The following is a 19,799-nucleotide window of genomic DNA, read 5'->3' on the forward strand; positions in this document are numbered from 1 at the left end:
TCATTAAGTTTAAGCCAAGTATGGGTAGAGGTACATTGAAACAACAGCTCAAGCATCACAAATCACAAAATAAAGAAGACATTGTGAATTTAAAGAGCAAGAAAAAGAATGGCTCTGAAACCAAGAATGTAGAGTCGAAAGAAGAAGAGGAGGAGGAGGAGGAAGAGGAGGAGGAAGAGGAGGAGAAAATCACACCTGCCATTGTTCAGAAACCAATTTTAAAGAAGATTGGTGGCGAATTGGATGAGTACAAGAGTAGTGCTTTGTCAAAGAAGGACCTTCGGAAATTGAAAAAATTAAAGGCTCAAGTAGATGAAGAACACGATTCTGTTGAGGAAAAGGAAGAGGAAGAGGAAGATGATGAAGTCGAAGAAGAGGATGAGTTGGACTTGGAAAAATTAGCTGCAAGCGAGAGTGAGAGTGACATCGGTGGAAGCGAAGAAGATCAAGAAGATGGTGAAGATGACGAAGAAGCTGACCAGGAAATCCAAGAAGAAGAAAAAAATGTCGATGAGGAAGGTGAGGAACAAGACGATGTACCTTTGTCTGACGTGGATTATGACTCAGATGCCGACATTGTGCCTCACACAAAACTCACGATAAACAATATGGCAGCATTAAGAGAATCATTGGCACGAATTCAGCTTCCATGGGGAAAACATCCCTTTACCGAACACCAATCTGTTACTAGTGCAGAAAATGCCGAATCCCAAATAAAGGATATCTATGACGACACGGAAAGGGAGTTGGCATTTTACAAGCAAGGGTTGGATGCTGTCAAACAAGCTAGAAGCACCTTGCTTAAACTCAAGGTACCATTTTCTCGTCCTGTGGATTATTTTGCAGAGATGGTCAAGAGTGATGAACATATGGACAAGCTCAAGACGAAATTGTTGAGCGAAGCTGCCAACAAGAAAGCTTCAGAGGATGCAAAGAAACAAAGACAATTGAAAAAATTCGGTAAGCAAGTGCAACACGAGACTTTACAGCAGAGAGCCAAGCAGAAGAAAGAGACTTTGGAAAAGATCAAGAGCTTGAAAAAGAAGAGGGGTGCCAACGAGATCAGTAATGACGATGATTTTCAAATCGCTTTGGAAGAAGCCACTAAAGATGAACATTCAGGACGCAGTGGTGGTGACAACAAGAGGAGAAAAGTCAATGGAAAGAGAATGGCCAAAAATGCCAAGTATGGGCAAGGAGGCAAAAAGAGTGGATCCAGAAAGAATGACGCTGCCTCGTCTGCTGATATCTCCGGATTTTCCAGTAAGAAGATGAAGGGAAAATCTTCAAGACCAGGAAAGAGTAAACGTTCTAGGAGGTAGCGAGTTTGTGTAAACCTCTATAGATGAAAGATGAAGTTGAGTAAAGGAAAGCCACACAATCCATTTATTGAATGTATATGTTTGGATACTAAAAAGTCAAGATTCTTTGTATTGTGGGCTTCGCTCGTAAAAAAATGTTCGCGTCGTTTAGAATTTTATTGCATGTAAATTTTTCAAAATCAACAAAGCTAACCTGTACCACACATACCACGTCAGCATGTCCAAAGAATCCGCAAGAACGAGATTTATCAACGTATTCGAAGGAATTGTCGATGAATTGACAGACATACTTGTCTCCTACAAGATGCCACAAGAGGCAATCTCCTGGTTTAAAAACAATTTGAACTACAATACACCTGGTGGTAAGTTGAATCGTGGGTTATCAGTGGTGGACACGTATGCTATTTTGAACAATACCACATCCGACAAATTAGACGATGTAACATATAGAAAAGTTGCCATTTTGGGGTGGGCAATTGAACTTTTACAAGCGTACTTTTTAGTCGCCGATGACATGATGGATCAGTCTAAAACTAGAAGAGGTCAGCCATGTTGGTATTTGAAAGAAGGTGTTGGAAACATAGCAATCAATGACTCATTTATGTTGGATGGTGCCATATACGAAATTTTGAGAAAACATTTCCGTAAAGATTCATATTACGTGGATTTATTGGATTTGTTCCACGAGGTTACTTTCCAAACCGAATTGGGCCAATTGTTGGACTTGGTCACTGCAGATGAAGAGCACGTGGATTTGGACAAGTTCTCTTTGGAAAAGCATTCGTTTATTGTTATTTTCAAGACTGCATTCTACTCATTTTACTTACCTGTCGCTTTGGCCATGTACATGTCGGGCATAAACAATGAGAAAGACTTGAAACAAGTGAAGGATGTCTTGATCCCCCTTGGTGAGTACTTTCAAATTCAAGATGACTTCTTGGATTGTTTTGGAACTCCAGAGCAGATTGGTAAAATTGGAACCGATATCAAAGACAACAAATGTTCTTGGGTTGTTAACCAAGCTTTATTGCATGCAACTCCAGAACAAAGAAAATTGTTGGATGACAACTACGGAAAGAAAGACGACGAGTCAGAGGCTAGGTGTAAACAGTTGTTCAAGGATTTGGGTATTGAAAAGATTTATCACGACTACGAGGAGTCAATTGTTCAAAAATTAAGACAACAAATTGACCAAATTGATGAGTCGAGAGGATTGAAAAAGGACGTCTTGACAGCATTCTTGAACAAGGTTTACAAAAGATCTAAGTAATTGTACATTCTGCAATGGCAATGTGAAAAGACTGCGGTTTCAATATCATGTATTTGCTCAACACATTCTATACGTTAACTCTCTCCAATTCTTCTCTTCCTTCCTTGGTGTACAAGTATTCGTTGTAACTTTCTGCCCTATCAAAGATGGTGTAGACAATAGCAGCTGGAATAGCGACGTACAAGAATTGGTTCTTGACTCTTCTAAAGGTGTTAAAGACAGCGTTGTAAGCAGCTCCTTTCAATGGCTTAGCAGCAAATGGCGAGATGGTGTATTGAGTGATGTACTTTTGCTTGGGGGAACCAATAGCTCCCCACCAGCCCATATATGTATGTGGATGTGGTGGACCTGCCATATCTAGTCAATGGATATGTTTTGAATGTAAGATGTGAAAAAGCTGTCTCTTTCCCGCTCTGCTGTTTTAAATTTTCTTTCGTGCGACTGAAAACTAATACAAATTTTCAACACTGTCATTGGATAGGGCAAATGGTTATATACAGGACTACAGTACTAGAGTACATAAGCAATCAATCAGCAAGTATATAACACTTCGTTTGCAGAAGTGCGGTCTGCCCTACCACCGATGGTAGTCAGCTTCATTCAAAAACGATTTTCCAGCTCCGTACTTCCACCATCGTGACAAACAACTGTGCGCATTGACATCGATTGTACGGTTCATGTCATGATGTGCATCTCTCGGCTTGCAAATGCACCTCTTCGAAGCTATAACATCCTCTGAATGCGGACATGCCAAGAAGGGCGCGTGATAGTACCCAATGTCTTCAAAGTGGTGAATTTGGTTCTTGTCGGCCAATAGGGAAACGCCAATTGAATGCACAGGAGCATCACCCCATCTTTCGTAATGGAAACCACCAGCTTCGCTCAAATGCCTAAAGAATGTTTCGTATGCTTCGCTTCGGAAAAAGTTCAAATTGGCAATTTCAAAATTTGACCAGAAATGACACAAGTTGTACCTCGATGTAGATTCTGTGAATGTCATGTAATGCGTGATTGTTGTTTCGTGAGTTGTTAGGAAGTCGAGGGCATTGTTTGTATGGAGGAGGCTAGGGTACTTTTCCATGAATGCTTCAACATTTTGCCATAGTGTTGGAACCGTATTTTCGAACTCAGTAATAGCAATGGTAAATCCGTAGATTTTGTTATTTTCTCGTAGTAGTTGGAATGGATCATATTGAAAATCACACATGTATTCAACATCCGGGTCAACTCTAAAATACCAATCATAGTTCAACAATCGCTCTTGTTTGTAAAAATACCCGGAATAAAAATGACACATGTTTCTGTATGACCTCAGGAAACCATAAAGTACATTTGTTGAAGTGTTCAAATTCTCCTCCAATCTGGTTCTGTTTATATAAGGTGGTGGCTGCCAGTGCTCGGCTGGAACAAGTTCGTAGTAGGTCTTGCCACTAGCCATTAGGCTTGTTTTTTCAACAAACTCCTCATCAAAAGGCTCATCATTCATAAAGACCCACGGATATTTGTACTCTCGATTGAACCTATCCTCCAAAGACCGCATTGAAGAAAGAGCACCTTCTAGCTCCCCATTGCGTACAAGCATTATCATGGTGGCATTTTCCTTTCCAATTTGCTCCAAATTTCGTGGTGGAAAGCGTTTTCGTAGATATGAATTGGATGCTAGTTTGGGTTGGCCCTTGGCAAGGGGATTATACGTGTAGGATACATCTGTCGGTCGCGAGGCTTGCAGTCTGTACGCTGACGCAAAATAGTAGTTTAAGGCAATCGCCACCACAACCAATACTGCCGGAATGCTGAACATCCTTGGGGGCCAAGACAAAGTGGATTATTCACCACATGAAAATTGACATGCCAACTTATTGTATGTGTGCTTTTTTTTTTTTTTTTTTTTTTTTTTTTTTTTTTTTTTTTTTTTTTTTGTAGAGTGGAGAATGCGGCTTGACTTTTGGAAGCCAAACCCCATAAGAGTATCAATGCTTTGTAGAGATAACTCATAGTAAGCCATATAGGATAAAACGTCTTTACTTTATAGTGGTAAATTGTGGCTAATAAATTCTGCACAACAACGTAGAACAGTCCTTGCGAAATTAAGGCAACCACTTTATTTTTTTTTTTTTTTTTTACACCACCAAAAAGTTGAATGTCAACAATAATCTTTGAATGCTGCGTTCGACCTTGGTTGGCATTGATGTGCCTTGAGAGTGATGCGGGAGGTATCAAGGTCCCATTTGTTATGGATCCTTCTGCTGCGCGAGAGATTCTAGAGTCGCATTTGAATAACTATATACGGAGTTGCAACCAACAAATTCTACTTGACAAGCCACTAACGATAGACACACAAGATGTAGAAAAGTTCGTGTTGTCTAAAGACGAGATGGATTCCACACGAACGTCATCGGAAACGTTTGCTCAAATGAACTTTCAAAAGGAAACGACTGAATTCTCACCTTCCGTCTTGGCAGCCATAGTCCACGGGTGTGTTATCAAAGTCGTACCAACATATCGTTATATCGAAAGCACCGCTACACACAGGAGTCTTCTGCTTACAACCGAAGTCGACCAGATTTTAAAATCCAAATTTGTGGTCAGCACACTATTTGCAACAACGCAGAAGATATTAACACCAAACTCTCCAGCCAGTAAGTTAATCGACGAGATGCGTAAAAAGAGAGCCTTACCGGACGTCATTTCAATTGACGCTTCAACCAATTTCCAGTTCATCTTTTACTCAATACCATCCATGCTTGAAAATTTCTATGTTGCAAATTCAAACTTAAGTGTCAGCGTGGATGATATGACGCAACAATTTGAAGACGCCTCTTTCATTGAAGCCGCTCAAGCAGAATTCACAAGGAATACTTTGATCGAAAAGGAGCCCAGCTTGAGGGCTTTTGACGAGGTGAACGGTATGATTGACGAAATCAAGTTAATGACAAACACAGGATTCAAAGTTTGTAAGCTCCCACACGAGGATCTACTAAACAGTTGGGAGAATATAGTCTTGGGTACAAGGATGAAACGGTCCATTTTGCAGTGCTGCAAGACGATTATCAATTCAAATAAAGTTGGACTTGAGCCTGGCAATTTTCTTATATTTGAGGGAATGCCCGGTACCGGAAAGACATCACTCGCAAAAGCCCTATTTCAAAAGCTTGCAGTTGGCGGCCAGAAACTAGAAACCCATGTCCCAGCCATTTTCTTGGAGTTTGCTGCTGGTGAAATCTTTTCAAGGTATTTCGGAGAATCTCCCAAAAAGCTACTGTCATTGCTCTCTTCGGTGGAGGAATTATCACTCCACCATCCTTCCTCACTTGTGTTCCTTCTAATCGATGAATTGGAAACAATCGCGACCTGTAGGGAGAACTTGATTGGCAACAATGAGGTATCCGATGGGTTGAGGATCGTTAACGTCCTCATCACGTTTCTAGATCGCTTGAAAAGGTTTTCCAATTTAGTTATTATTGCAACAACAAATATTATCAGCATTATAGACTCGGCCGTTGTTGATCGAACAGTTCGGGTTTTCAAATTCAATAGTCCAAGCGTTACCGAAATTGAACAGGTTCTAAAAATGTGTCTCAACAGAGTCAAACTTGACAAAGGAGACTTGACGGAGCTGGAATTTTCCTCACTGTTGCAACAAATTGCCAGTTATTGCCATGTATGTGTATATATTCCAATCCTCTGTTCGGAACCCAAAAATACTAACCACCTTTTAGCAAAACGGATTTAGCTGTCGACGCGTAAGCAAATTGCCTAGCACGGCCGTTGGGAACTTGCTTGAGGAGTGTAACATGACCGGTCCTCTCTATATTTATGATGCCATCATTGAAATCGCAAAGCTTTGTATGGACAAAAGTTGATATGCCATGGTATGAAGGAAGGGCTACCAGATTTCTGCAATTTCGCCCAATAGGATTTGGGGAAATCCCTTTTACTAAAGGAAGAGAAAAGAAAAAAAAAACAAAAAGAGTGCACTAAATTCCTCTCTTAGTTAAGTAAAAAGCTCAGGTTTTTTCTTTTTTGAAAAAATAGAGCACCGACAGAGTGTGGACATTTGTACATTGAAATATTAGTTGAAGGCCTCCCTAGCCTAGATCTTCCATTTGCATCTTGAAACGTTACTATTCACATAGACCACACAGAAAATATGCTTCGCAATTTCAAAATAAGGCCCCGTCAGTTGGTTTCAATTCGTGGATTGGCAACAACAGCAGATCCAGCTGCAAATCCAAACAGGCACCATGGGGGTTTGAAGGATCAAGATCGTATTTTCCAAAACCTTTATGGGAATTATGGACACGATTTGAAATCTGCACAAAAAATGGGGGATTGGTACAAGACAAAAGAAATCATCTTGAAAGGAGACAAGTGGATTATTGATGAGATGAAAAAGTCAGGATTGAGAGGAAGAGGTGGTGCAGGTTTCCCGTCTGGATTGAAGTGGTCCTTTATGAATCCTCCTGGATGGGAAAAGAACCCCGGTCCTAGATACTTGGTGGTCAATGCGGATGAAGGTGAACCAGGTACCTGTAAAGATAGAGAAATTATTAGAAAAGACCCTCACAAGCTAGTTGAAGGGTGTTTGTTGGCAGGTAGAGCAATGAATGCGACTGCTGCTTATATTTATATCAGAGGGGAATTCTACAACGAAACCGTTATACTACAAAATGCTATAAATGAAGCTTACAAGGCGGGTTTGATTGGTAAAAATGCATGTGGGTCAGGATACGACTTTGACATTTACGTACATAGAGGTATGGGTGCATACGTTTGTGGTGAAGAAACTGCCTTGATTGAGTCAATAGAAGGTAAGGCAGGTAAACCAAGATTGAAGCCACCATTCCCAGCTGGTGTAGGTTTGTTCGGAAGACCAACAACCGTTGCCAATGTTGAAACTGTTTCGGTTGCACCAACCATCTTAAGAAGAGGAGGTGAATGGTTTGATGCATTGGGCCGTGAGAGAAACTCAGGTACAAAATTGTTTTGTATTTCGGGACATGTCAATGAACCATGTACTGTCGAGGAAGAAATGTCGATTCCATTAAAGGAATTACTAGAAAAACACTGTGGCGGTATCAAAGGTGGTTGGGATAATTTATTGGGTGTCGTACCTGGTGGGTCATCGGTCCCGATCATGCCAAAGGAGACTTGTGACACAGTGTTGATGGACTACGATGCATTGAGGGATGTAGGATCCGGTTTGGGTACCGCAGCTGTTATTGTCATGAACAAACAGACAGATGTAATAAGAGCAATTCAAAGATTTGCTCATTTTTACAAGCACGAATCATGCGGTCAGTGTACCCCCTGTCGTGAAGGTACCACTTGGTTGCAAAGAATGATGGATAGATTCCAAACAGGACAAGCAACAGAGAGAGAAATCGATATGATTTTTGAATTGACAAAAGAGATTGAAGGACATACCATTTGTGCTCTTGGTGATGCTGCTGCATGGCCTGTTCAAGGTTTAATCAAGTCATTTAGACCAGTGATGGTGGATAGGATAAACGAGTACCAAAAGAAGCACGCAGATTTGGGACCAGTGCAATACGGTGGATGGGTCGATGGAGGTAAAGTTAAGGATGGTGTTGTAGTTGATAACCCAATCCCCCACGGCCATTAACCTGGTGTATGCTATTATCTATTTATACATAGCTTAAAGAGGAAAAAAAGAAGGTAATGCAACGTATACTTATTAGCTCTACTTCACCCTCGCCCTTTGCAAGTCATGTATCGTGCCACGTTTTTGTGCGGATAATTTGCGTTGATGAAATGTGCATAAAAAGTTGTGAGAAAATCAACAGATCCAAAACTTTTTTTATTTTTTTTTTTTTTTCGATTTGCCTACTTTTGCGCCAACAAAGGGAACAGATTACAACCATATCAAAAGTTCGATACCAGATCCTATTACAAGAAGCACTTTATTTTCTTGCAACAAGTGCTTGGTTGAATCCTACTACACACTTTATAACCTAAGACTACCACCGCTAGTAGTCTATCACAATCTTATACACTTGCTTCACGCGTTTTGTTATCTAAGGCACGAGAATTAAACTCCGAATTAAACAAAGGGAGATGAAATATCAGAATTGTATCGTACCACTCACGTTCGTTTTTGCAACCGTTTTGGGTGCCGTTGCCAATGACGACTACTCCGTTGGTGCAGCCGTCATTTCCAGCGATGGAACAACTGCAGGTCACGATAAATCAAAGAGCAAATTAGGAGTTAAACAATTGGAGGACGAGGACAATCATCCTACACCAGACCACTTGAAAAAACCTTTGGATCCTTATCAAAGCTCGGGCACAGTGGGTGAGGATGCACCTGGGCCGCAAAATTACGATGCATTTATCATGTCAGTGTCCATGATTGTGGTGTCAGAGATTGGTGACAAAACATTCCTCATAGCTGCCTTGATGGCAATGAGAAACTCGAGAGTCATTGTATTCACAGCCGCATTCACCTCGCTAGTAGTTATGACAGTGTTGTCAGGTATTGTGGGACATGCATTACCAACTTTGATTTCGCAACGTGTCACTCAGTTCTTGGCAGCTATTTTGTTTGTCATATTTGGAGCAAAGTTACTTAGGGAAGGGTTGAGCATGTCAAAGGATTTAGGAGTGGAGGAGGAGCTAGCTGAAGTTGAGGAAGAGATTGCATCCAGCAAGATCAATTCCCAGTTGAATGATATTGAGGGTGGTACCGGCCCCTCCAATAACAACTCAAATCAACCATGGCTTAGTAATATCGGTCAACAACTACAAAATTTGGCCTCATTCATATTTACACCTGTTTGGATCCAAGTTTTCGTAATGACTTTCTTGGGCGAGTGGGGGGACAGATCTCAAATCGCCACAATTGCTATGGCAGCCGGATCTGAGTACTGGTATGTCATACTCGGAGCTATAATAGGACATGGATTGTGTACTGCCGCCGCTTGTCTCGGAGGAAAACTTTTGGCTAAAAAGATTTCCATGAGAAATGTAACGTTGGGTGGTGCCATTGCATTTTTCGTGTTTTCAATCTTGTATTTTTACGATGCGTATTATCATGTGGAAGGCTAGACAAGACAAGTTTGCTTTTATTTATATAGATATAGAGAGAGGAAGAAACTATCATTTGAAGAAGACGGATGTTTGTTTTCTCATAATTGTCCCTGACACATGAATTTCATAACTTGGTTTGGGTGTAAACTTTTCTTACCCCCACGAGTGATTTTGCTTTCAGCCTCTTCTCTTGCATTCTCTTCTTCCTTTTTCAACTTGGATTCCGCTTTACCTTCTGGTGTGTCCATATACTCCAACTCCTCCACAGTATGGAAACCGTAAAATTGGAATTCATCACGTAGCTCTTGCAACTTCATGAGACTCCAAGCGACATACTCGTCTTCTTTTTCAAAATCAACTGGTCCCTTTTCCTGCAATTTTTCAAGCGCAGTTGCTGAGGAGTCAATCCACTCGTCTACTTCAGGTAATGCTTTTTTTCTTAGCAAAGTAGTGAGCAAGCCCTCGTGTTGACTTGTTGGGAAATTGATTGTAGGGTACACATTTGTTCTTGAGAGAAGCTCACCATTGGAGTATAATATATTGGCAATCGAAGTTAGCTGAGTAATGAGAACTTGGAATTGATTTTGGAAATGAGTAAATGTGGGTAATTTGACCTTGGTTGGGTGTCTATTGTGTGAGTTTATTTGGTCCGAAAGCTTTCGTAGCGAAACATGAATTTGATTAAGTCTATTACGAATGGATTCAAGTGCATCTAGTGGAATTTGGCTAAAGTCTAGTTGAACAGGAGCAGTCGGAGTCGAGGGCACTGGCGTATGGTTCATCTTGATGAAGGGGGGAGGGGTAGGGGGAGAAGACTACTTCTTGATATCCATGAAACTTTGTTTTTCGTAAATTTCAATAATTTTTTTTAAAGCTGTCTTTGACCACCGTACCACCGCCAACTCACAAGAATGATACGGGGCAATTGGAGTCTAGCGCAGGAGTTTAAACAGAATGAGAGGAAACAACAGTCGAAAATACAACAACGACAGAAACACCAGCATAAATTGGAGAAGCTCAAGAATGCAGACCCCATAAAGTTGTACCACAAGATCAAAAATCTAGAGTCAAGGGAACCTAGATCAAATCGAGATGAGGACCATTTGACATCTTTAAAAGAGGATTGGCATTTCATTGAAAAGAATGGATTACATAAGGCAAAGATAGGCAAGTTTCTCGAGGATATTGAAAAACAAGAACTGGCTAGACTAAAGCTAAAGAATAAACTCTGGGGTAGGAAATCAATATACTTCAACCCAGAATTGAATCCATTGGGTAAAGTTCCAAATGTGAGTAATCTAGAGGAGGAAATCGAAGGAGATTTGGAAAATTTGACACTTCCGCTTCGTGACAAGGCTCATTATGAGCCAGATCCACTCATCAAAGAGTTAAATGTAAAATTACCCAGTGGGAAGCCACCAAAGTTTTACAAGTTGATTCAAAATACCGAAAAGCCAAAGAAACAAGAGCCGAATCAAGCCGAATCAAACGACACTTCAAGGCAGTCACCATCTTTAGCAACAAAACCATATTCAAGAAACCGACACCACAATTCCGAATCTGATTTAGATTTAGATTCAGTCTCATCCTCAAATCTGGATCAGGGCGATGAGGAGCTGGAAGATGAACCCGACTTGAAAAAAGTGAAGTATGGGTAAAGTCTATTATTTTTTACATCTATTTACAAGCATTTACCCAAATGAATATACATCTTCGTGGGCGCGTGCAGGATAAAGGTGGTCACCTGCAAACACTTCCATCTCACGACAACAACCTCACGACCAATTCCCATGTTCCAAACATAATAATCGAATTCGGAACGGTTCGAAGCAAATGAGGCGTCAACCCACCATACATACTGGCAAAACCTTCCTCTTTAAACACCAATTTGAAACATTGGATCAAACCAGTGTACTTTGGCTTCCCTGTGCTTTCCAAAGGTGCTTGTCTCAATCTAGTTCTCACAACTTCATGAGGGTACGTTATTAAGCTGGCCAAGAATTTAGCAAACCCGGCTGCCCCTGATCTAGCTGACCATTCCATTACATGGTCTTTAGTTGTTTTTTTGCTTGGATCGTTTCCATGTATTTGTAATGATCTCTTGTTGATAAACATTCTCATTTGTTCGTAAAGCACCCATTGTATAGTACTCTCAATTCCACCAAGATAAGAAGCACTCAAACCTCGATACAAGCTAAAAAAACCCTCATTCTTAACAACATGTTTTAGACAGTCCCATGAATTTTTGTATATTTTCAGTTTGGATTTATCCAATTGCAATCTTGTTTTGATTAGCCAGATTGGGTTTGTTGCTGTTGAAGTTACAAACCCCGCATTTATCCCTGATACTAAATGCATCCAAGTTTGTTCTGTTTTCTCAATCCCATTGTTTGCAGTTCCAAAATTTCGTATCAAAAAGTCTTTGGTTGCTCCATAGGTGAAGAAATTGATTGACCTTGCCGGTATCACACCGACTAGATTTGGTCCTAAACCTCTGAATAAAGAAGCGACCCCTTCGTTTACGTACATCCCTCTTAATACACTGCCAGTTTCGGCCAAATGCTGGAAAGCTTGTCTTATAGGATTACCGGACTTCACAGTTGTGTTGTAAACATTGTGGTACACGTCTGATTGTAGTCTTGTCTTGACGACATCTAAGGGGCACGTCACAACTGCACCCACAGTTCCACCAACTCCACCAGCCACAAAATGTACCCACGGTTTAGTTTCTCTTGTTTCTGATTTTGAGATTCGAGATGAGGTGATGGTGGATTGTGGGTTTAAAGCTGCTGAATCGAGTTCATAAATGAGCTCTTTGTCCTTGAAGGTAGATGATTGTTCATCAGAAGCTATGTATACATATGCCTCTTCGGCGTCTTTCTCTAATCGTCTTAGTTTATCTTGGTCCTTCGGCGACAAAGTCATCGTGTGATTGCTAACTGTGAGGGGATGTCTAGCTGGATGACAAAGGGGGAAAAAAAAAAAGAATCTAGACTATGTGAGGTCACCTGTGTCACGTAGACTTAACGAACGGGGTCTTCTTAATATATATATATGGCCACCCCAATGGATAAAAGGGTTTGCTTTGTGAGTTTGTACAAGTGTATGTGATTTGTGTGATGCAAGACCTCTTTCAATGCCCCTTCTGGAAAGAGATGAAAAAAAAAAAAAATATTCCTGCAAAGAAATCGTAGTAGATGCTGCACATTTATAATTGACTGCAACAAGGACAGTATTTCCTTCCCTTTGCATCAGATTTGTGTCAGGAGGTGTCACTACTTATGAAAAAACTTTTCATCAGGGTTGAGAAATTGCAGTAGGACTGGACTTTAAAGCTAATTACCTTGTGAAGCTTGGGTAACGTAAGGCGTTGACTTGACCGCTCAAGTACTCCAGACTACCAGTTCCTCTTCAACTCTATTAACCCTTCCCTTTAAACCTAATGCAATACTTGTACATAATACTCATCATCACCTACATATTTACAAAATTCTCCTATTCTTCAATATCTTCACTTCAATGTCTTGATGAAATTGTCAAGATTATACTCGTCCTCATATTGTTGCTCATCCCACAATTCAGCCAATTCGCCAACAGCACCTGCAGCTTTACCTGTCAAGCCACCTGTAAGCTCCTCTGTGACATTATTACCGCCATTATTCAAATTACTTCCACCTCCATTTCCATTGGCTCCATTTTCGTCAACATTATCGCCACCTTCCTCAATCTTGGCCCCTCCGTCTTCAACATCAAACAAATCCAACAATTGATTAGTATCCATCGACTGTAGTCCGGCATTTTGCTGGTTCACGATAGTAGAGGCAATATTCATCTTGAATTTCTGCAATCCCATAATCTTTTCTTCAAGGGTATCCTTAGTGATCAAACGATAAACATTGACAACCTTTTTCTGTCCCAAACGATGTGCTCTATCCATGGCTTGCAAATCATTCATTGGATTCCAATCGTGTTCAACAAAAATAACAGTATCAGCACCCGTCAAATTCAACCCCAACCCACCCACTTTGGTTGTCAAAAGCAATACATCAATTGATGGGTCGTCATTGAACTTTCGCACAATTGCTTGACGATTTCTTGGATCGGTACTACCATCCAACCTCATATACGACACCGATGGGAGATACTTTTTCAATAAATCATTTTCAACGATATCCAACATATCCTTCAATTGACAGAAAATCAATGCACGGTGTTCCGATATGACACCTTCGAGAGGCATAAGTGCATCATTAGTCTTTTTGTACCTTGACTTTCCATAATCTGAATCTTGGATTCCGATCCCACACTCTAGTAATAATGTTCTCAAGGACTGCAATTTTGGAGAGTGCTCTATATCTCTCAATTGAGACTTTCTTGCCATGAGAAATTGTTCAACTTCAATGTGTTTTGGATGGTTTGGTGATACAACCAATGCTGGATGGTTACACAATTTCCTCATGTATTGCAATGCTTGGAAAACGTGCGTTTTGCCTTCTTTCTCAGACGACGATACATCATTCTTGATACTATCCTTTTCATTCTTGGCGAAATCCTTGTACAACTTCTTTTGTAAATCACTCAATTCACAGTAATAATCCTGAATGATTTTTGGTGGCAAATCAGAAAGAACGTCTTCTTTTAGACGACGCAACATAAATGGCAATACCTGCTTGTGTAAGGACTCAAGTGCTAATGCACCAGCTTCTTGCTCCTTAGATGAGGTCTTACTGTTCCTGCTTGCTGCAATTGGTTTGGCAAATTTTTCATGAAACACTTTTTCCGTACCCAAGAATCCAGGCATCAAGAAATCAAACAATGACCATAGTTCCAAGACGTTGTTTTGGATTGGCGTACCGGATAAGATTAATCTATGCTCGGCTTTGATTCGTTTCACCGATTTGGAAAGTTTGGAATTTGCATTCTTGATGATATGACCCTCATCCAACACACAATAGTTGTAATCTATTGAGCTCAAAAATTCGACATCATTTCTTGAAACATCATACGACGTCACAACAACGTCCACATGTGGCAACTGGTTTCTCAACGGTGTTCTAATGCTTGGGTTTCCCGCATACACCAACACCTTCATAAACGGGGCATATTGATTGATCTCTTGCTCCCAATGTCCGGTTAACGAGGGAGGACAAACCACCAAAGATGGCAATCTCCTATACTCAACAGCGCCAGTCTCGACATACTTTTCAGCTCTGATATGATGGTCTGAGGAGATAATACATATCGTTTGTAACGTCTTACCCAACCCCATATCATCACACAATATTCCATGCAAATGATACTTGTTCAAAAATGCCAACCAGTTGACACCTTCTTGTTGATACTTACGCAAAGTTGCCTTGATTGAAACTGGTAGATCAAAGGGCTTGATCTTTGTCGGATCCATCATTTGAGATATGAAATCTCGTTCTCGTTCCCTACCTTCCAACAATTCTTGCGGCATATCCTCAGGGTCTGGAATACCAGCCTCTAAGGGCACCAACTTGATAATTGAAGCAAAAGTGGTTGTAGCCAAGACTCGTACATCATGATCTGAATCACTCATTCTTCCCAAGACTGGCACAATCAAAAACATCACATACGGCAAAATGCTAGCACCCATCACAGCAGAAATATGATAAATCGTCTCGATGGCTCCCTGTCTTTCAATAACACTTCCAGCATTTTTCAACATTGGCAAAATCGAATTCACCAAGAATGTGAATGCTTTAGTTGGAGCAACTGAACAAATAGTGGCAAAACATTTAGCTGTCGAATAACGGAAAACTGAATATTCAGACTTCAACCCAGGCAATAAAAGATCCAAATGGTCAGTAATTTCCAAATGTAAAGATTTATCGATTTTGGGCAACAATGCTTTTAGTATACCCAACGCATCAATTATGCCCTGTCCCTTGAGTTCATCTTTGACAATCTCATCGCTGCTCGTGGTTGCCAACTCCTTCAAAGGTGCGACCATCAATTCTTTCAATTTGGGCACTTTGACAAATAGGTTTTCCTTGTACATTAATATAATCTCCTCGAGCAGCAACAACGCACCCCGGCGCTTGATTCTCGCTTCGTGAACTGCTCGTTCATGTGCAGCAGCATCCGCATGATCGACAGCACCTTCTTCTTTCCTCAATGATAGTATATTTGTCTTGAATCCAACATTGTGACGAAATTCAGGCACTTCAGCAGTATCAACACAGAGGAATGCACACAAGTTCTTGATGATTTTATCGGCAACACTTTTCTTGCCCGTGTCATTCAATTGACGAATCAAATTTGCGACTGAAGAAACTGATTTCTTTTGCAAAACAAGTGAATCCTCCAATTTGATGCTCTCCATTAAAGACTTGATGATCGGGTTTAACTTTTTGGGAATACCCAGTAATGCCAAAGTGGCACCGGCATACGATGCCAAAATTGCAGTAGTTTTGGAACCAATCAAACTTCTGCAGTCATCAATTGCGAGTGTGACTCTGTGTTTGGCATCCTCTAGAACTTGATTCGCTGCCAAACGATGACTACTTGACAAACTCTTTTTCAACTTTTCAAAAATCTCACCGGTAATTTTCTCTGCACTTTCTAGCGTGAATGCATTTGGACCCGCATCAGCCTCGCCTTGTACAAGGATGGGAATCTGTGGTATTTTCGAAGGTGATAATCTCGCAGTTGACACAAATGAGTCAAACAATTGTAGACAAGATGTTCGCACGGCTTTGAGTGACGGTATCAATTCACGCATATTTGAAAGTGCGCTTGTATCTTGGAGCATTTTCAGTAAAGTTTCTGCAAAAATTGCACTTGCATAATCTTCAGGATTTCGATCTTGTTGTCTTACTGCCGTAGCAAATTCTTCAACAACAAATGCACTCAACAACCGTGACGTGCCGTAAGGCGAGTTCAAATAAGAAGCCAAAAGTTGAAGTGTTTGACCCAATATACTCTGATCTTTGATCAAGGCTAAAGTTTTACCAATGGCGCTGGCTCCAGCACATCGAGTAGCAATCATTTTTTCAAATCCAACAAGCATAACATCCCCCTTGTACATAGGTGCGTCAATATTGATTTTCAAGTCCTCTATGGGAATAGCACTAGCTTCATGAATGGCTCCTTGATTCTGTGATTGTAATCTGCTGCGCTTCTTGCCGTGGCGAGACTCGTCATTATCCAAAGAACCAACCATTTGGCCTGATGGTCTCATTATCAACGCAGTGTCCATCTGGTAATTGGTTCTTGCTATTCCAATGGGTGTCATTGTCAAGGTCAATAAATCCAGTGCCTGGGACACAAATAAGCTCTTCAAATCCATCGAGTACTTGTCAACCTCTTCCAACAACTTGTTATAAACCGTAATTGATAACTGCAAGACATCGGGGTTCTGCTCCACCAATAAGTTTTGGAAAACAAGTCTAAGCGTCTTGGCGTCAATCCAGGTAGGTGTAATATTGTCTTCGGTTATCGATAGGAATTCTAATATTGTTCGTAGGGCCGCTTTTCGCACATTTGTGATGGAGTGTCTTAAAAAGGGGTATAATCTAGGTGCCAAGTGTTTGAACGAATAACTATCATCTTTAGCGGCATCAAGTTGTATTATATCAATAACTTCCTTGTGGCTACACAATTTCGCCAACAAATCCATAACTGATCCAATGGATGCAGATAGATCGTCTCTCAAATTAACCAAACAATCCCAAATCACAGCCAATAAAGATTGAATAACTGTCTTTCTGGTTGAAACAACTTCTGAGGCTATAGGTGTCAAAGTCAATGCTGCTACTGATTGAACATCGTCATCACTTTCCTGAAGACCATGGAGGACCAAGTTCAATACCTGATCAAACATTTCGGGTTTGCCTAATAATACATCGGTTCGTACACTCACCAAATAACGAACCCCCAACATGCCTCCATGCTTGGCTTCCCAACACTTTGGAGGTGGTATGCCTTCTTGTAATGTCATTGTATATAAGCAATCAAATGTCTTGATAACAGTCAGGTCATCCAAATGGATTAAAAGCGCGGCTAATGTTTGGGCACAGGACTCTCTAACTGGTGCAACAACTGTATCAGACACATAATCACCAAATCTATCGAGCACAAACAAGATGCACAATCGCACCGCCAAATCCTCCAAAGTCAGGGCATTATTGTGATCATTTTCTTCCTTAGTTTTATTCATAATCCGTCCTGCCCCCTTCCCATGCTTTCTAATCAATTCCCTAAGACCCAATGCTGCTCCATGTCTAATTTCCCACTTGTCATCGAATAAATCGGCCAACAATAACTCATAAACACCTTGGAAAAGCCAAATCAAGCCCGCCACTTTGTTATGCAATGAAAGTAGGGGCGAAATTTCTTCGATTTTGGCCTCAACAACTAGTTTTTCTCCACCTTGTTGGGAAGTTACATCAAATTGTGGTTGTGTAGTATTGGCATTACTTTCAAAATCGATATCCATTGTATCTCCGCTTTCAACCATTTGTCTTGAGATGGAACTTTGCGAAAAGTCGATGGAGTTCATTTTGTTGGTTGCACCTGACTTGGCGTTGAATTTGGCTCTCCTTTTCTGCATTGCTTTTAATCTTGCACTGGAAACTGGTTTTGTCGCGGGGTCAAGCGGTGGCCTTGACGGGTTTGGAGAAGATAAACCACAAGACGTTTTGTCTCCACTTTCAAGTTCTTGCTTAATCAATGGGTCAGACTCAGTTTTGATTTTACTTTGCATTGCAGACTCGACACCTTCAGATTCAGACTCGGGTGTATTCTCAGGTTTCGGTAGAGTACTGGCCCGATGCCTCTTTATCCTACCAATTAAGGTTCTATCGTCCTCGTCAACCTCTTCACTGTTATTTAATGTATTGTCAGACTTTGAAGCCAATAAAGTTGTTCCGCTCTTGATCAATTCATTTAAATCGAAGTTACTAAACAGCAACAAGTTTGATATGGAATCATCAAGTTTGTTCAATTCCAAATCCTGTTCAATCTTGATCTTCACCTCCTCGTGTGCTTCCTGTTTGATGAAATCTTTGGATTCATAAGGTAGACTATCTTCAACTTCGCGTTTAACCAAATCTTCTGCATCTACTTCTTCCTTAATCTGTTGTTGTGAGTTTGGATCCCACACGGGTGCATTGTTGACTATTCCACCAAACGCTCGAGCTGCTGCAATTCTTGTTTCCCATTTAGGTGACTTGAGGAACGGGTAGACGCGTGCAAGTAAGTTTAAAATGTCTTCTGGGTGAGCTTTAGCCAAGTCTGATAGCTGATCTGCAGCTGTGTTTCTGATAAATGACGTTGATCCAGTTTCTAGGAGCACTACTAATCTATCTAATCTGGACATGATGCAAATGATGTGTTTAGTAGTCAATCATAGGTGAAAGAGTTTGTGCAAACGTGTGTAAGACAAAAGGACTGAAAGTGTAGTGTCGTCCTGGTATACGTGGTTGCTGGAAGGAAAAAAAAAAATAATGTTGTTTGTTTTGCTGTTATGCTGATATATGTGTGTGTGTGTGTGTTGTTTTTGGCCGATGTTGATGGATTATGGATGATGAATGTTGATGGATGGTGTATATATATATAAACGACTGCAAATTTGGTCGTGTACTTTTGATAAACTCTAATTTGAGGTTTTTTTTTAAAAATTTTATATTTTTTTTTCTGTTGTTGTTGTTGTTGTTTTTCATTCTCTCTTTCTTTCTTTCTTCCATTTCTTCCTATTTATATATAAAACAGAGATCCATCTCTTACTTACATAGTTTTACACGTAAATCTCTCGCACTCCACCCCCATCGCAAACCAATCAAATCATCCAAAAAAAAAAAAAAAAAGATTGATGAATTTCACCACTATGTAATTTTTTCATTTTTTTTTTTTAAGTTAAAGTTTTGTACATCTATCCCTCTGTATTTATATCGTGTTCTCTAGATGTCTACGTTTGTATTTATACGCGTCTTCTCGTGCTTCATCTCTTCTCAGCATATTTCGTTGTCCCCGGAGCATTCTCAAGGAACAGATTATACGCTGATTACGTCATCATCCCATTTTGATTTAGTTTTACGCTCTGCATAGAAAAATAAATAAAACGCGACATGCAAGGATTCACTATTCACGTGACGACATTTTCTCTTATCCATCTTCAATTTCAAACTCAG

General features: G+C 40.5%; 10 protein-coding genes across 10 annotated transcripts; 5 read left to right on the plus strand and 5 right to left on the minus strand. All coding sequences in view use genetic code 12, as the record gives it.

Annotated features, from left to right (window-relative positions):
• Positions 1 to 20: 20 nt before the first annotated feature.
• On the plus strand, positions 21 to 1,322 carry KGF57_002620 (uncharacterized protein; the record flags this gene model as incomplete). The annotated part of the gene is made up of 1 exon (XM_051751954.1): positions 21 to 1,322. One exon carries the CDS (start codon positions 21 to 23, stop codon positions 1,320 to 1,322), a length of 1,302 nt encoding a protein of 433 aa, XP_051608856.1.
• A 217-nt stretch (positions 1,323 to 1,539) lies between these two features.
• ERG20 (bifunctional (2E,6E)-farnesyl diphosphate synthase/dimethylallyltranstransferase) lies at positions 1,540 to 2,592 on the plus strand (the record flags this gene model as incomplete). The annotated part of the gene is made up of 1 exon (XM_051751955.1): positions 1,540 to 2,592. The coding sequence occupies one exon, from the start codon at positions 1,540 to 1,542 to the stop codon at positions 2,590 to 2,592; it is 1,053 nt and encodes a 350-aa protein (XP_051608857.1).
• A 67-nt stretch (positions 2,593 to 2,659) lies between these two features.
• QCR8 (ubiquinol--cytochrome-c reductase subunit 8) lies at positions 2,660 to 2,947 on the minus strand (the record flags this gene model as incomplete). Its single annotated transcript, XM_051751956.1, has 1 exon — positions 2,660 to 2,947. The coding sequence occupies one exon, from the start codon at positions 2,945 to 2,947 to the stop codon at positions 2,660 to 2,662; it is 288 nt and encodes a 95-aa protein (XP_051608858.1).
• Positions 2,948 to 3,166: 219 nt separating this feature from the next.
• KTR2 (mannosyltransferase) lies at positions 3,167 to 4,393 on the minus strand (the record flags this gene model as incomplete). Its single annotated transcript, XM_051751957.1, has 1 exon — positions 3,167 to 4,393. One exon carries the CDS (start codon positions 4,391 to 4,393, stop codon positions 3,167 to 3,169), a length of 1,227 nt encoding a protein of 408 aa, XP_051608859.1.
• A 573-nt stretch (positions 4,394 to 4,966) lies between these two features.
• On the plus strand, positions 4,967 to 8,218 carry NDH51 (Ndh51p; the record flags this gene model as incomplete). Its single annotated transcript, XM_051751958.1, has 4 exons — positions 4,967 to 5,945; positions 6,021 to 6,253; positions 6,312 to 6,438; positions 6,729 to 8,218. 4 exons carry the CDS (start codon positions 4,967 to 4,969, stop codon positions 8,216 to 8,218), a joined length of 2,829 nt encoding a protein of 942 aa, XP_051608860.1.
• A 452-nt stretch (positions 8,219 to 8,670) lies between these two features.
• GDT1 (putative ribosome biosynthesis protein) lies at positions 8,671 to 9,660 on the plus strand (the record flags this gene model as incomplete). Its single annotated transcript, XM_051751959.1, has 1 exon — positions 8,671 to 9,660. One exon carries the CDS (start codon positions 8,671 to 8,673, stop codon positions 9,658 to 9,660), a length of 990 nt encoding a protein of 329 aa, XP_051608861.1.
• Positions 9,661 to 9,740: 80 nt separating this feature from the next.
• Positions 9,741 to 10,424, minus strand: MED8 (Med8p; the record flags this gene model as incomplete). Its single annotated transcript, XM_051751960.1, has 1 exon — positions 9,741 to 10,424. One exon carries the CDS (start codon positions 10,422 to 10,424, stop codon positions 9,741 to 9,743), a length of 684 nt encoding a protein of 227 aa, XP_051608862.1.
• A 129-nt stretch (positions 10,425 to 10,553) lies between these two features.
• KGF57_002627 (uncharacterized protein) lies at positions 10,554 to 11,300 on the plus strand (the record flags this gene model as incomplete). Its single annotated transcript, XM_051751961.1, has 1 exon — positions 10,554 to 11,300. One exon carries the CDS (start codon positions 10,554 to 10,556, stop codon positions 11,298 to 11,300), a length of 747 nt encoding a protein of 248 aa, XP_051608863.1.
• Positions 11,301 to 11,403: 103 nt separating this feature from the next.
• RIM2 (Rim2p) lies at positions 11,404 to 12,567 on the minus strand (the record flags this gene model as incomplete). The annotated part of the gene is made up of 1 exon (XM_051751963.1): positions 11,404 to 12,567. The coding sequence occupies one exon, from the start codon at positions 12,565 to 12,567 to the stop codon at positions 11,404 to 11,406; it is 1,164 nt and encodes a 387-aa protein (XP_051608864.1).
• A 586-nt stretch (positions 12,568 to 13,153) lies between these two features.
• KGF57_002629 (DNA-binding ATPase) lies at positions 13,154 to 18,988 on the minus strand (the record flags this gene model as incomplete). The annotated part of the gene is made up of 1 exon (XM_051751964.1): positions 13,154 to 18,988. One exon carries the CDS (start codon positions 18,986 to 18,988, stop codon positions 13,154 to 13,156), a length of 5,835 nt encoding a protein of 1,944 aa, XP_051608865.1.
• Between the last annotated feature and the right edge of the window lie 811 nt (positions 18,989 to 19,799).

The sequence above is a fragment of the Candida theae genome (genome assembly GCF_024610275.1).
Source record: "Candida theae strain CBS 12239 chromosome Unknown scaffold4, whole genome shotgun sequence".
NCBI classification, from domain to species: Eukaryota; Fungi; Ascomycota; class Pichiomycetes; order Serinales; family Debaryomycetaceae; genus Lodderomyces; species Lodderomyces theae.